At 45.8% G+C, this 16,383-nt stretch overlaps 1 protein-coding gene across 4 annotated transcripts in view; it reads right to left on the bottom strand.

Moving 5' to 3' along the window:
- WWP2 (WW domain containing E3 ubiquitin protein ligase 2) overlaps nucleotides 1-16,383 on the bottom strand; it is a 149,171-nt gene that overhangs the window by 77,954 nt on the left and 54,834 nt on the right. For 3 of the 4 annotated variants that reach the window (XM_043898953.1, XM_043898954.1, XM_043898959.1), the window contains 2 exons: nucleotides 7,157-7,294; nucleotides 5,052-5,148 (listed from right to left, as the gene is read on the bottom strand). In XM_043898953.1, the coding sequence (XP_043754888.1) occupies nucleotides 5,052-5,148; nucleotides 7,157-7,294 (235 nt within the window). Of the gene's footprint in view, nucleotides 1-5,051; nucleotides 5,149-7,156; nucleotides 7,295-8,228; nucleotides 8,246-16,383 lie in introns of those variants that run through there. The other variant, XM_043898956.1, reaches the window with a different exon arrangement.

Genomic DNA, 16,383 nt, shown 5'->3' with positions numbered 1-16,383 from the left:
CACAGGTGATGAAGAATCAGCAAACCACAGAGGGATTCCAACGCCCTGGCTTTCCACCTTTAGTCTGGAATTTCCCAACCATTTCTCACCTGAATTTCCCAACCATTTATCTCTGAAGAGGGCTGCCAGTACCATCGGGGATCCCCCTGATGGGTTCTTTTTCCCTCCATGTTCAACCCACTGTTAGCTTCTCTAGTTACCAGCATTAGCCCCTAAGCCACTGGACTGAACCCCTGAACGGTGGACAAGTCTCTCTGCAAACATCCACCCTCCCTCTCATCAGTGTCTTCCTCTCCACATACTCATCTCTTCTCTCCCAGAGCCTCCCATGACATGAAACTTCATATACACTGCATATGCCATGAAGACTGCATGTGGAAAGCAGACACCGTGCTTCTGGCAAGCCTCGTGCAAGGCGATGTGTGCACGACACCGGGCACACAGGAGATCTGCAAAACCTGAATTGACTTAGGCACGGTTCCCAAGTCAGCCCTCATTCCAGCAAAATAAAACAAACACTGGGGGATTACTGGAGGGTGTGGAAGGCCCTCCCCATGCCAACTAGCACACACTCTCCCAGGGGGCTCCGCAACACTGGACCAGGGAACACGGGCTGAGGATGCAGCCCAGGACGGCACACTCGCAGACAGAGCCCTGGGTACCCCACATGACGGTCCCCACTCCAAGCACAAAATGATACCAGACTGGCCCTCTCGGGCCACTAAGATTACTGCTATTCTGACACGTGGTCTGGCAGTGGCCAGCTTTCATCTGGACCCTATTCCCAAGGCCCAGATGACATTCTCCCACCTGAGATCTCTAAGTGGCGGAAGCGCGGCTGACAAGGCCAGCATGGAGCACCGTCTTAGAATCACTAGCTCCACCACTGTAAAGATGAACAGGGCAGAAGAGAAATGAGTGCTCATCATCCAACCTGGAGAAACCCGAAGTTCTGAAACCTGTCTGCCTCAACGGTACACAACAATCTCTGCAACCGAACACCATCCCTATTCAGCTTACCAAGATTGGTAGATGATAGTTTCTGTATTGTGAAATATATCATGCAAATGAAAGCATATATTAAATATTCAGTTAAAGAAAAAAAACTCTGGGCTAAGAAATAGCATTCCCAGTACCCAGAAGCTTTCATTGTGTTTTTTCTTCATTAAACCCACCAGTGACAACCATCCTCCTGAATTTAGGTAGGGTTAATGATTCCCTTCTGTTTTTTACAGTTTTACCACCTATGAAGGTATCCATAAAAAATACATATATATATACATGGTTTCATTTTACATTTTTAAACTTTATATAAATGACATCATACTGTATATTTTTTCTGTCATCTGCAGCTCTTGTTCAACATTATGTTTCTGAGATTCCAACACACTGATATTAACTATCTATTCCCCATTTTTTTGCTACCAGACAGCATTTCATTGCAAGACTATACAACAGTGTGTGATATTAACTCTTTCTTTACTCAACCAGACCCACTGAGTGGATACTAATGTGGTTGGTCTGCTAATAACTTTATGCCATGGGTGGTGATACCATGCTGGCTTCCACATGGCAGCCCAAATGGCAAAACATCTAGAGATGTTCCACCTGATGACCCATAACAAGTGGGAAAGATCCCACTAGGAGACAGAGTTATGAGGTCCTGTTCTGCAAGCACCTGGAAATGTTGCTGGATGAACTTGGGGAGATGAATCCTTAAGATACAGCTCTTACATGGTTCCAATTCTATAGCTTTATAAAGCAGGGGCAGGAGAGGAAAAGGCTGCTTTCACACTGCAATCTTCACCTTCACAGGCACATCAGAGCACCTTTGATCATGGAGAATAGCACCCAAGTCCAAGAAAAACCTACCCTTTCAGACGGCGAAAGCTAAATATTTAGTCTGGGAGGCGGCGGGCCGAAGCCCGTCATTCTCTCTGCCACAGGAAACCAAGGACAGCAGAGGATTGTCCCTGAGTCCTGAAGGTTTGATTCATCACCCTCCTAACTACAGACTCCTGGACAGGAATGCTTCATCATGCGTTACGTCCCAGGTTTGGGGGTGGGGAAGTGGGGCGTGAAAGACAGTCTCCAGATGCAACTCCTGGCCACCTTTACTGCGCGATGCCTGTGTGCAAGGCCCTCAGATGGTATTGTGTGTTAGTCACTCAGTCGTGTCTGACTCTTTCTGACCCCATGGACTGTAACTCACCAGGCTCCTCTGTCCATGGGATTCTCCAGCAAGAATGCTGGAGTGAGTAGACATTCCCTTCTCCAGGGGATCTTCCCAACCCAGGGATTGAACACGGGTCTCCTGCGTTACAGGCAGGTCCTTTATCATCTGAGCCACCTAACTCATCCCAGTTAATTCCTGCAGTGATCCCGTGAGGCAGGCGATACCCTCAATTTTACACCTGAAAAGACTGAGGCTAAGAAGTTTGATGACTTGCCCAATAATGTATAGCAAGTCAGTGACAGGCCAGGATTCAGTCTACATCTGCTGCCAGAGCCTCACATTCATCCAGTAGACCACTCTGCCACCCCCTGTGTACACGGTGACTTCACAAAGGCCATATATGCCAAAGTGTCTGCCATCAAATGGCAGCGGATTCCACTCCCACTCACAATGAATACCTGGATGGCAGAGGCCTGTGAAAATTCACAGACCACACATGAAAATGCAGCAGTAGCCAGGCAGATGGAGAAGGCGCCCAACGGCTTCAATCACCTACAAGCACTCTGTCCACTGACAGTTAACCAGCACTACATGTCCACTGTGTGTTGTGGGCAAAATTGCAACCGATTTTCTATTGAAGTCTGGCTACTGCTCTAACCATCAACAACCCTCAACACAAACAAGAGCACAAAGGAGGGCTAACCAGATATGTGAATTTCAAGGTCTACCCATCAGAGAACTGAAGAGAGCAACAAATAGCTCAAGAACTTAAGTCCGAAACTGTTAAGAGCGGAACGCTGCCTTCCAGCCCCAAATTGAGTGACATCAGTTGTGCTTGACACAAATTTTCCAAGTCAGCTCAAAGACCAAGATGGCAGTGACGAGCACCAGGGCTCAGAGGCAGCATTCTCACAGTGGACACCTGAGGTGTTCCTCTCCACCAGCCACTCGCCACTGCAGAGATTCTGTTTTTCTAGCTCTGGGTGCCAATGGTGTCTCTGTTGATACAAGATTTGCCAATTGCATTGTTGTTCCTTAACCTGTGAGACTACAGTAGTCATGTATGGACGTGAGAGTTGGACCATAAAGAAGGCTGAATGCTGAAGAATTGATGCTTTCAAATTGTGGTGCTGGAGAAGATTCTTGAGAGTCTCTTGGGCAGCAAGAACATCAAACCAGTCAATCGTAAAGGAAATCAGTCCTGAATATTCACTGGAAGGACTGATGCTGAAGCTGAAGCACCAATACTTTTCTCACCTGATGCAAAGAACTGACTCATTGGAAAAGACCCTGATGCTGGGAAAGACTGAAGGCAGGAGGAGAAGGGGAAGACAGAGGATCAGATGGTTGGATGGCATCACCAACTCAATGGACATGAGTTTGAGCAAAGTCCGGGAGATAGTGAAGGACAGGGAAGCCTGGTGTGCTACAGTCCATGGGGTCACAAAGAGTCAGACACAACTGAGCAACTGAACAACAACAACCCTTTGAGGCTCAGCCACTTTTCCTAACTTCAAGTCTCTCTTCTCCATGATAGACTAGGTGACCCATCTTCAGGATATGAGGCCAGAGCTCTGCAGAAGCTTGGAGAAAAGACAACAGGGAAACGGTACCTCTACTACTAATGATGCTATAGACAGAAGATCCAAACGTCTAACCCTCTCTTATTCCTGATGCCTGCCGGCCATTGAGACCTCACAAACCCTCAAAACCACAAAATCCAGACAGGCTGATGGCTGTCCTCAGAGCAGTCTTTCCAGATGCTGCGGGTATATAGCAGCCCCAGCTCGCTATATACTCTGTTTCTTAAAGCATTATTCCCCCATGCCCCAGGACTTGTTTGGGAAGATTTTGCCAGTTATTCACCTGTTCTCTGGTTTACAAACTACATTCCATATGATTCTTTTCCTTAAAATTTCTTTAAAACATCTAGGAATTTTGTACAGTGTGACAAACAATGAAACAATAAGCAATATATAATAAAAACTCCTCCCCATCTAATATACTTAAAACTATTCCCCTGCCTGGGAATTTAGTGGCCGTGGAGATGAATATGCACCATTAACACAGCTATAAGATGGGGATGTCAGTAAATAAAGTCTAATAATAACATTATTTGTGACATGTATATAACAAGCATAATACAGCTCAGACTCTGAGTGCAGAAGGTCTGAATCAGCACTCCAAAGGGAATCATGGATCATCCCCACAAACAGACAGAAAACGCCACATGCACAAAAACACTGCTCTGGGACCTCCCTCGTGGTCTGCTGGTTAGAAATCTTCCTGCTAATGCAGGTCGCAGGGGTTTGATCCCTGGTCCAGGAGGATCCCACAGGCCTTGGGGCAGCTAGGCCCATGTACCGCAACTACTGAAGCCTGTGTGCCCTAAGGTCCACGCTCTGCAACGAGAAACCACTGCAATGAGGCGCCTTCGCACCACAACTAGAGAGCAGCCCCAGATCACCGTTAACTAGAGAAAATCTTTGTACAGCAAGCCTAAATAAAAAGGAAAAAAAAAAACCACTGCTCTAAGTTGCTCCTTTGTATTTCCTGGAAGGATAACTGCGGCCATGGTACCTGATCATCAAAAAGAAGTTAAGCTCTGCTCAGTAGTTCCTTTTGGCCAAATAAACAACTTGGTCCATCCCCATCTTTGTCAAGGAACCACTGACCCTTCTGAGAATCCTGAGTTGTGTATTCCCCTCCGGGCCATATTAACATACTTATAAGTCTTGCAAGTCAGTTACAACCTCTCTGGAAATTTCTGACAGTTTCTAACATGAACTGTTCCTTGTCACTTTCCCACATGTTTTCAGGAGCTCTGAGCAATCCTGGCTCCCCTCCTTCACAGGGCAGGAGGAGGATGTCTTACCGGGATCTCCCACCAAAGCAGTTTGTGCTGGGGGGCTGGTGGCGGTTCTCTGGAGCAACGGCTGTCCCGCTGGATTCTCTCGAAGGTGGCTGTGAACCTGGAAAAGGGATCCATCATAAGAAATAAACATTGAGAAGCTCACACCTCTGTTCGAGATGTGGGTATAGCAACACCACTAACTGCGTGTTTCCACCCCCGAGCGAGTGTCCACTCAGCTGCAGCTGCCAGCCCAGCAAGGACAGGGAGGGCCAGGTGAGATCTGACCAGGGCCGAGGAACAGAGGGGCTCAAACCTGGAAACACCTCCTCTTCCTCAAGACCTTCAAGAACGTCTCAGGCACTTACAGGCATGTTGCCTTATACATTAAATGAAACCACACCATGTGAGACAAAGGCCAGATGCTGGCCATGCAAAGTGGGGGCAAGGAATTGGGGCATCTCTCCACATCACGATCAGTGAGCTTTTGAAAAGCTACATCAGGAACATCCCTGGCAGTTCAGGGGTGAAGAATCCACCTTCCAGTGCAGGGGACATGGGTTCCATCCCTGGTCAGGGAACTAAGATCCTACATGCCATAGGACAAGTAAGCCCACAATTAGAGAGCCCGTGGGCCACAATGAAGACCTGATGCAGCCAAAAAAATAAATAAATATTTTTAAAATAAAATAAAAAAACTTAATAAAGTCAGATCAGATCCAATCTAAATCAAATCATGAGACTCTCCTGATTAAAAACCCTTCAACAGCTTTCTGCTTCTTACGTTGAGGTTCCAAATCCTTATTGAGGTCTTAGAGGCTACGTGATCCAACTGGCTTCATCTCCCACCACTCTACTTTTCTCACTCCTCACTATCCAACTGGCCATCCCTATGCCTACGAAAGGCCACACTCCCTTCCATCTGAGAGCCTTTGCACCTGAGACCCCTCTACCTCTTACTCAGCCACCCCAACACCTCACATCCCCACCTTGGCCTGTCTAAATTCATGTTCCAGCAGGTCTCAGCGTCCTCAAAGAAAACCTTCTCTGTGTCCCTAGTTTAGATGAGATTCCCCCTAAAGTGGAGGAACCTCACACCACCCAGCACTCTTCCTTCATAGTTCAGGTCAGTTATGATTATATAATTATTTGTGCATTTACTCGTTTGGTGTCTAACATCCCCTGCCCTCACTGAGTAGATCACAAGCTCTAGAGAGCAGAGACCATGTGAATTTTGCCCCTGCCATCTGACCAGCACCTGGTCCAGGAGCTAGTACAGACCCAGTGCTCAATTATGGACATATATGCTGAATGAGTGAATGATGCGTGTTCTCTAGATGCACAGAAAGTGCCCCAAGCACCAAGGAGCCCTGCTGAGGGAGGATTTGCAGCAGTCAAGGCCCATCCAGTCACTGAGATTCCGCCCAAATGCCCTTGAAACAGAACTCGAATCTCACCCCCTGCAGCTACGGAAAGCCTGGTTGGGGCCTGGAAAGCACCATAGTTACATCACATTTAATGAGAAAAAATTATAAAGAGAGCCAACCCATTTCAGACCTCAGATGTCATGAAATAATTTCCTGCTAGATCCAAAGGTGACTAACTTCAGGCTAGATGAAAAGAAACAAACCGCCCACATTCAGGACGAAGGCAGGAACCACTCTCCGATTTCCCTGCTTCTTGCCTGTATGTTACTGGTGTGAATCTCTGAGACACACAGTTCCCCTCTCCCAACCAAGACCATCCCATAAAAGACACTCTCTAGTTCCCCAGGGAGTTTAAGTGCACTGGGAAGAAGAAAAACGGGCCCAAGTAACATTTAATAAAGATGTTTTATTTTCCAAAGTCCATATGGGATGAAAAGATGTTTCTCTCTGTTCTCAAACCAAAATAACAACACACTCACAAAGACTTGACATTTATTTTGGTCCTTTATCAGAAAGCAGTCCTTGAAAAATCATGTCATGATTGGGATCCACGATGCTCAGAAGAGTCTGGGCTGGCTGAGCAGTACCTGAACCCAGATATCTGGTAGAGAACCAAGCTCTGGGCACCTCCTCAGCTCTGCCCCGCCCCGCCCCACCCTGCCCTGTCCCGGCACAGGCCTTGGGGAGCAGGGCGGCACTCACCATCCGTCACGGCACTGCCATTAGGCACGCTTCCCAGATCAACAGTCGGCCCGTCCAGGAAAATTGTCAGCTCACCACCCGAGACAACACCGCCTTTGTTCTCTGTCTGCAGGTTCAGGGTCAGCTGTGTGTTCTCCACTGTTGGACACAAAAAGCAATGTGGATGGACAAACGCAAACGCACACCAAGGTTAAGATTCTGTAAGTTATGAGCTCCCACTTCACCAACTCTGGCTTCCCTGGCAACGTTTTTCACTGCATCTTCAAACGTGTCTTGTGGCATGGAAAAAGGAATGCGGAGGAATATGCCTAACTGTTTTATCAGGCTGGTGGGAGAGGATGTGCTTGTTTTTTCTTCTAAACATTTTAGAGCATTAGGTTTGCTAGGTAATTTCTATATTACTTATATGTTTGCTTATATCTGCAGGACTGAAAGAAAAGAGTAAGAGATACTGATGGTATGCAGAGGAAGAAAGCAGTTCCAAGCAACATCCCCCGACCAGTATACAGTGGGAGCGAAAACAGTCGAAACAGGTCAAGAGCACAAAGGAAAAGTCATCAGGAGTCATCTCTACATAAACAATTGTAGAGACTTATTATTTGGGCTAAAAAGTTGGGTTTTTCTATTAAATTTTTTTTTTTTTTTTGGCCATGCCTCAAGGCATTCGGGATCTAGTTCCCTGACCAGGGATTGAACCTGCACCCCCACCCCCACCCTGCATTGGAAGCACAGAGTCTCAATCACTGGACCACCAGGGAAGCCCTAAAAAAGTTGTTTTTTAATTTTCAATCCTGGAAATGTTTTGCTATGAAATAAGGGGTTAAAAAAAGTTTACAACAGAAGTTCAGTACGGGCAAGTTAGTCCCGTAGTTACAGGGTCCTGGCTGAGTTCCATAGGAGAGACTAGCGGACACCTGGCTCCACGAGCTGAGGTGACTGGGCAGCCCAGGGTCACCCAGCCCCCAGAACACTAGGCAAGTTCAACCCCAAGGGCAAAGAAGCAGCAGAACGAGCCGCCACGAGGCACAGGCACCAAACCCCAGGGGAGCTGGACCCTGCTGCACACACACACCCGACCCCACCACTGAGAACAGCCACGCGGAACGGCCTCCATCCAGTTACTGCTCGGGACCCACAGCCTCCAGCTCAGGGCCGTTCAATAATCACCAAGAAAGGGCGGTGTTTATGAGAACTTCCAAAGAGCATGCAGTCCTTCCACGCCTCCCCACATCTTACAAAGCCAGACCAGGAAAATGCCACATATTCCAACCTCCCTCCCTGCCCACACTACCCATCAAACCACCGCTTCATTTTATCTCTTAGTTGCTACTGTATTATTATAAGCTGGTTTTCTAGAACAAGGCAGGGTATGTATAAATAACTATCTCCATGAGCATTTCCTAGAGACAACCGCCCCCCACCAAAAAAAGTCTGCCCTGCATCTCTCTAAGAAACAGATACAGTCCTTTAAGAACTCAGACCCCCAAAAAAGTCTCAATCAATTCAAGGATCTAACGTAGAAATCAGTTATCCTTCAGGTTTTCAAGCTCTCAAGGCATCTCTCCCTTCCTTTAACTTTCTTCCCTGTAATGCATCTCTGAATCCTTCTGAGTCTGTTTTCAGTTTCACTAAGGGGCTTGGTGAGTTCCAAATACTTATAGAAAAGAACACTTGTAGTCTGAAAACCAGTTCCTTCAAAAATCCAAGAGAGACTTCCCTGTGGTCCAGTGGCTAAGACTCCATGCTCCCAAAACAGGGGGTCAGTGTTTGATCTCTGGTCAGGGAACTAAATCCCCATGTTGCAACTAAGACCATGTGCAGCCAAATAAATATAGATATTTTTTAATATTTCTCTAGGACCTCCCTGGTGGCACAGTGGGTAAGAATCAGCCTGCCAATGCAGGTGATCCCTGCTAAGGGAAAATTCTACATGCTGCAGAGCGACTAAGCCTATGTGCCACGACTACTGAAGTCAGAGGACCTAAAGCCTGTGCTCCACAACAAGAGACACCACTGCAATGAGAAGCCCCTGCACTGCAATGAAGAGTAGCTCCTGCTTGCTGCAACTAGAGAAAGCCCGCACACCGCAATAAAGACCCAGCACACCAAAAATAAACTTTTTTTAATTTCTATAAAAGAACACTTGTAACCTGAAAACTAGTTCCTTCAAAAGTCCAAGAGAAGAGTGGCGATTCCTTTTAAAAAAACTAGGAATAGAACCATATGACCCAACAATTCTACTTACTGGGCATATACCCTGAGAAAACTATAATTGAAAGAGATGCATGTGCTCCAATGTCCGTTCCAGCACTACCTACAATAGCTAGGATATAGAAGCAACCTAGATATCCATCAACAAATGGATAAAGAAGTTGTGGAGCACATATGCAATGGAATATTACTCAGCCATGAAAAGAACACATTTGAGTCAGGCCTAATAAGGTGAATGAACCTAGAGACTATTACACAGAGTGCAGTAAGTCAGAAAGAGAAAAACAAATATATTAACACATGTATATACAGAATCTAGAAAGATGGTACTGATGAGCCTGTTCACAAGGCAGCGAATCGCTCAGACGGTAAAGAATCTGCCTGATAAACAGGACCTGGGTCGGGAAGCTCCCCTGGAGAAGGGAATGGCTACCCACTCCAGTATTGTTGCCTGGAGAATACCAAGAACAGAGAAGTCTGGTGGGCTACAGTCCGTGGGGTTGCAAAGAATCGGACATGATTGCGTGACTAACACTTTTAGTTTCACAATGGAGATGCAGACATAAACACATAGAAAGACTTGTGGACACAGTCAGGGAAGGAGAAGGTGCAACGAACTTAGAGAGTAACATGAAAAACTATAAATTACCTTATGTAAAACAGATAGCCACTGAAAATGTGCTATATGACACAAGGAGCTCAAATCAGGTTCTCTGTGACAACCTGAGGCGGGGTGGAGGGAGGTTCAAGAGGCAGGGGACATATATACATCTCTATGGCTGAATGGTGCTGATGCATGGCAGAAACCAACACAATATGGTAAAGCAATTATCCTCCAATTAAAAAACAAAGTCCAAGAGAGGGGAAAGAGCCGAGGCATTTGAACCAGCAGCATCATTTGCCAGCCATGCAAACGAGCCGCCTTGGAAATGGACCCTTCAGCCTCAGTCTAGCTTTCAGATAACTGCAGCCCACCCAGTGTATTGAGTACAACTTCATGGAAGAGCCCAGGCCAGACTGCCCAGCTAAGCCATTCCCAAAACCTGACCCACTGAAACTATGAGATAATAAATGTTTACTTTTTTTTTTTTTTTTCATCAAGGAGCATCTCCGTACTCTTCATGCTGAGATCTAGGGCATAAGTCCCTAGCAGGCAATAGAGCTCGAATTCTAAGACAAGTACCAGTTAGGCAGACTGGATTCAAACACAGTACCAGATAGGCAGACTGGATTACTTACCTTGAGCATTAATCTCTCTACCTGCAAAACAGGAGGAGTAAGAACACACTTTCCAGAGAATATATGTTAAGAATTAAATGGCATCGAGTAGGTTCCTGGTAAGCTGTCATTTTATTATGTCCCTGTTGTGTTGTTCTTTGAAAATTTTTTAATTTAGAAGAAAGGTGGTTTTTTTTTGGTCACATCATGTGTATGTGGGATCTTAGTTCCCTGACCAGGGATCAAACTCGAGCCCTCTGGAGTGCATGCTTCCATTCACTGGAAGCATAGAGTCTTAACTACTGGACTGCCAGGGAAGTTCCTATTATCTCCCTGTTGATGCTCCTGTTTTTAGGCTGGAGAGCCCAAATTTCTCTTGATCTAACTCATTCATTGTATATTCACTCTCCTCCTGACCTTTCTAAGCCTTTTTCAAGCTTCAGGAAAAGAGTCAACAAAAGTCTTCCAAGGTCAGTCACATACCCATTACAAGGACAAATGGTCTTCCATCTTATTTCTATGATACTTCCTAAAGATGTCCTGCATGCCACTGTTGGAAATGTGCCGGGATAAGCATTCTAGAAGGGTTCCTCAATTCCCTTCTTAGTATCTCAAAGGCCATCACTTTACAAAGAGAGTGCAGACACCATCCTCCCTCCTTCCTGGAGGGATGATAATATCTGACCGGAAACTAGCGGAGCCCAAGGCCTCTTGCTGCTAATTCCCACCTACTGACAGCCACCTCGCTGTGGTCTTTTGCCAAAGCCAGGGGCACAGACTTCATTTTCCTCTCCACTGGGCTCATGTCAAGGCGCCAACTCAATTACCTGCTCACCTTGACCAGCAGTGTCATTATACACACATAGGTTCAGAAGTTACAAGTCTTGGAGACACATTTGACTTTCACAAAGAGCCAGTGATGGGGGAGGTTTTTCTCTTTAGTACTAGTCACTCAGTCGTGTCCAATTCTTTCAACCCCATGGACTATAGCCCACTCAGCTCCTCTATCCAAGGAATTCTCCAGACAAGAATTCTGGAGTGGGTAGCCATTCCCTTCTCCAGGGGAACTCCCCAACCCAGGGATCAAACCCGGGACTGTGGCACTGCAGGCAGATTCTTTAATGCTGAGCCACCAGGGAAGATCCCTTTAAACTAAGAACATAACCCCCTAGTGTTTTATTTACTAAAAGACAAACAATTCAGAAAGACCTCTGGCCATTACTGTAATAACCAAGTAATTGAATTTAGCATCACTAAGAGCAAGACAACCCAACACCCACATGCTTCCTGATGTATTACAGGATGAAGTACACAACAGCACTTTTAAAGTCTTCTTACAGGACTTTCCTGGTGGTCCAGTGGTTAAGAATTCACCTGCCAAAGCACGGGACATGAGTTCAATCCCTGGTCCAGGAAGATCCCACATGCTGAGGGGCAACTGGAGAAAGTCCCTGGGCAGCAATGAAGACCCAACGTAGCCAAATAAATAAATAAACACAGTCTTCTTACAAAAGCATTTAACCTGAATCCAATGAGGCCACTAAACCTCCTTCCCAGATTACATGAAATAAGGGGATAGAGGAACAAATTGAGCAATACCAGAAGACAGCAATCAGACTAACCCAGAATATGGGACATCTATAGGAATGGGAATACCAACCACCTGACCTGCCTCTTGAGAAACCTATATGCAGGTCAGGAGGCAACAGTTAGAACTGGACATGGAACAACAGACTGGTTCCAAATAGGAAAAGGAGTCCGTCAAGGCTATATATTGTCACACTGCTTATTTAACTTATATGCAGAGTACATCATGAGAAATGCTGGGCTGGAGGAAGCACAAGCTGGAATCAAGATTGCTGGGAGAAATATCAGTAACCTCAGATATGCAGATGACACCACCCTTATGGCAGAAAGTGAAGAGGAACTAAAGAGCCTCTTGATGAAAGTGAAAGAGGAGAGTGAAAAAGTTGGCTTAAAGCTCAACATTCAGAAAACTAAGATCATGGCATCTGGTACCATCACCTCATGGGAAATAGATGGGGAGACAGTGGAAACAGTGACTGACTTTATTTTTTTGGGCTCCGAAATCACTGCAGATGGTGACTGCAGCCATGAAATTAAAAGATGCTTACTCCTTGGAAGGAAAGTTAGGACCAACGTAGATAGCATATCAAAAAGCAGAGACATTACTTTGCCAACAAAGGTCCATCTGGTCAAGGCTATGGTTTTTCCAGTAGTCATGTATGGATGTGAGAGTTGGACTGTGAAGAAAGCTGAGCACCGAAAAATTGATGCTTTTGAACTGTGGTGTTGGAGAAGACTCTTGAGAGTCCCTTGGACTGCAAGGAGATCCAACCAGTCCATCCTAAAGGAGATCAGTCCTGGGTGTTCATTGGAAGGACTGATGCTGAAGCTGAAACTCCAGTACTTTGGCCACCTGAGGCGAAGAGCTGACTCATTGGAAAAGACCCTAATGCTGGGAGGGATTGGAGGCAGGAAGAGAAGGGGAAAACAGAGGATGAGATGGCTGGATGGCATCACCAACTCAATGGGCATGAGTTTGAGTAAACTCCGGGAGTTGGTGATGGACAGGGAGGCCTGGCGTGCTGCGATTCATGGGGTCGCAAAGAGTCGGACACGACTGGGCGACTGAACTGAACTGAACTGAACTGATAGGGCAACTATCCCAGGCTCCTTGAAAAGCCAATGTCATTAAAAACATTTAAAATAGGAGGTGGGACAGTCAGGAAGAAGACTCTTGGATTTAAAGGAACATAACTACCAAATATCTTGGTAGTCTGACTAAGTCTTAGTTTGAAAAATACATTCTTGAGGCGATTGGAGAAATTTGCATCCAGGTTGGATATTGAGTGATGTCTTTAATTACCATTTATTTTCTTAGGTTCAGTAATGGCATTATGTCTGTATTTAGGAATGGTTTCATTCTTGGGAGATACAAGAGTAAATTAGGATGATATCTGCACTTACTCTCATGGTTTTGTAGGAGAATAGACTGAAGTTTTCTGGAGTGAAGTGTCATGATATCTGCAGTTTACCTTCAAGTGGTTCAGGGAGAAAAAAAATGCACACTCACAGGCTCACACACAGATGTGAAACAAATGCAGCAAATTCTTAACAAGTATTGGCTCTTGGTGGAGGGCATTTGGGTGTTATTGTGTTATTCTTTAAATTCTTTTGTATGTTGAAAAAAGTGCACGTTAAAAAGTTGGGAAAGGGTTGGTTTTTTTTTTAATTGGCAAGGCTATTACAAAATTAAAGCTCAGAGAACAGAACACTCTATTATTCTCTTAAAAAAAAAAAAAAAAACACCTGAGCCAGGGGAGCCCTACAATGCATAATGGGACTAAAGAAACCATTAGCTAATTGAGTGACAGACTCGAGCATACGGGGAGGCTGAAAGAAGTAAGTGTGGCTGGAAAACATATACTGGAATCTGGGCTATAAATAGCAGCCTTAGCCACCTCGCCTCTGGGGCCCTCAGGTTTCACTCCAGCCATGCCGTGCACTCCATAAAGGGCCTTTCTCTTGCACCAGGTCTTCCCCGGGCCTTTTCAGGCACTGCTCAAAAATCAAAAAGCTGATGAAAACATGGGTGTTAATAAGTCGAGTTCCAGAACTGGAACAGATTCAGCATCGGAGGCTCACCCGCCTCCCTCCATCCCGTGCAGCCCAGCTCCATCTGTGGTCGTGCCATTCACACACGTGTAGAGAGCGAGCACTCGCTCTTCCAGTCTCTGACATCCAACAGGTACGGAAGAGACAAAATGCTGTGCCCCTGGGTGTTTATATCCTAGCTGAGGCAAACAGACACTATCCATTTTTTTTTAGTACATCACATAATCCATTAGATTGCAGCAAATGCAGTAGGAAAAAAAAAAAAAAGAAAGGCGGGAAAGAGATGGGGAGTGACACAGGCAGGCGGCGGCCCTGGGGTGGTGAGCAAGTCTCACCAGGAAGGTGACCGTGAGGCAAAGACTTAAAGAAGAATGAGGCAAGGGAGCCATGTCTCTCTCTGGAGGAAGGATATTCCAGGCAGAGAGAGAGTGAGACACAGGAACCCCAAACGGGGGCCACACCTGACTGGTCTGAGCAAGGGCAGGGAGGCCACAGTGGCTGGAGTGGATGAGGAAAGAGAGAAGCAGGAGATGAGGGCGGTGGGAAACTGGAACTCATAAGGGCGGTCTTGGAGCCCCGGTGAAGTGTCTGGCGTTTACTCTGCGTGAGACTGGGAACCACCAGAGGGCTGTGAACAGGGCAGGAAGGTGGTACCTGTGGCAGCACCGTCACACTGGTTGCAGGAGGAGCGAGAGAGGAAGCAAATGAGACCAGGGAGGAGGTCATGGCGGGCAGGCAGTCCAAGTGATGGCAGTGTCTCCTGGGTATGGGGTGCCGAAGTGAAACACCCCTTTCCTCCTTGCCAGCATGTGTTAAGAAAGCCCCGTGGCTGACCACCTAGCACGCCAGCCAAGCTCCACTGGCCCACCAGGCTCTTGGAATCAAAGCTCTAGGCACATCACTGGCAGAGGTTGCAAAAAGTGCCCACTTAGAGCATGGCTGGGAGAAGTCAGGTTCAATTACAATCAAGTGGGACACATATCATGAAAATTTTCACTGACAAGAGACTTCAGTTCTTTCAAGAAAGCTAAGGCCTTGAGTGCATGTGAACTTTAGCAAGCCGATTTCTTCTTTTCTGTTCTACAAGAACCCTCTGGTTATCAATACCTTGCGATGCTACTTTCTGGAGGTCAAAGACAGCAGTAGGGTTAGATATTAGAAGCTAGGTGGACAGAATTAGGAAAATCCTCAAGTACTGTGCCAGGAAATCTCTTTAAAGGCTGGCAAACTGGGAGAGACAAGAAGACACTAGGTACTTCCTAGTGGAAGCAGACACCACCTCAGCAAGTAGGGATTCATGGACTACTCTTGCCACTTTTGTGGATGCTTGACATTTTCCAGAAGAGTTTTGTATTTTTTTAAGCCAGCATACTAAAGAACAGAAATTGTAAACTTAAAAAAAAAAACTTAACACAAGTTTAACATTACCTACACATCTTGAAAACTGAAAAGGAGAAAAATATACAATCAAACTGCTTAAGGAGTAGCTCTTGACTCTTATTTTGAGAAATTGCAAAGCCTCAGATTTGCAAGTGGCTTCAGGTTAATAATTTCCTATTGGGAAGAGTTGTTACGTGCAACGAGGATGAGTAATATTTTTCTAAGAGTTACTTTTTCCCTTTTCTGACTTGGACTTTTTAATATGTTTTTTGCATATGGTACCAATAAGTATAGATAAACAGAGCATGGAAGCTACCTTCCTCATTCCCACAGAAGAAGAAAAAAGAAATTACATACACCAGAACTGCCCAACTATGCCCTCATAATGCAGTTCAGTTAAATCCAGAACCCCTACTTGGACAGTCTCACCACCGAATACAAAAGGACTTTCTACTTTAGAATCATCTTCTATAATGACTGTCCCTCCCTCCCCTCACACCCCCGAAAATGCATGTGCACATATACACTTCTATCTTATAAAAGGAAAAATATTTTCTTCCCTTTTTCTTCCTGACTCAGAATACAAATGGAAGGATCAACCTGGAAATTTGAGAAAAACCAAACAGGACACAAAGTAGGATACTTTTAGGGGAGACCAAGTCCTCTCGGGCCAAGAGTCTCAGAAGAAGCCTGATGAAGATGTGACTAAGTTGGCCTTAACAAAGCTGTTCAGAGGAGCAAACAAACCTCCTTCTTCCTGCCTCCTTCTGCCCTCGATC

Source organism: Cervus elaphus, chromosome 4, assembly GCF_910594005.1.
Source record: "Cervus elaphus chromosome 4, mCerEla1.1, whole genome shotgun sequence".
NCBI classification, from domain to species: Eukaryota; Metazoa; Chordata; class Mammalia; order Artiodactyla; family Cervidae; genus Cervus; species Cervus elaphus.
Note: the sequence above shows the minus strand (reverse complement) of the source record. Positions and strands in the feature narration are given on the sequence as shown.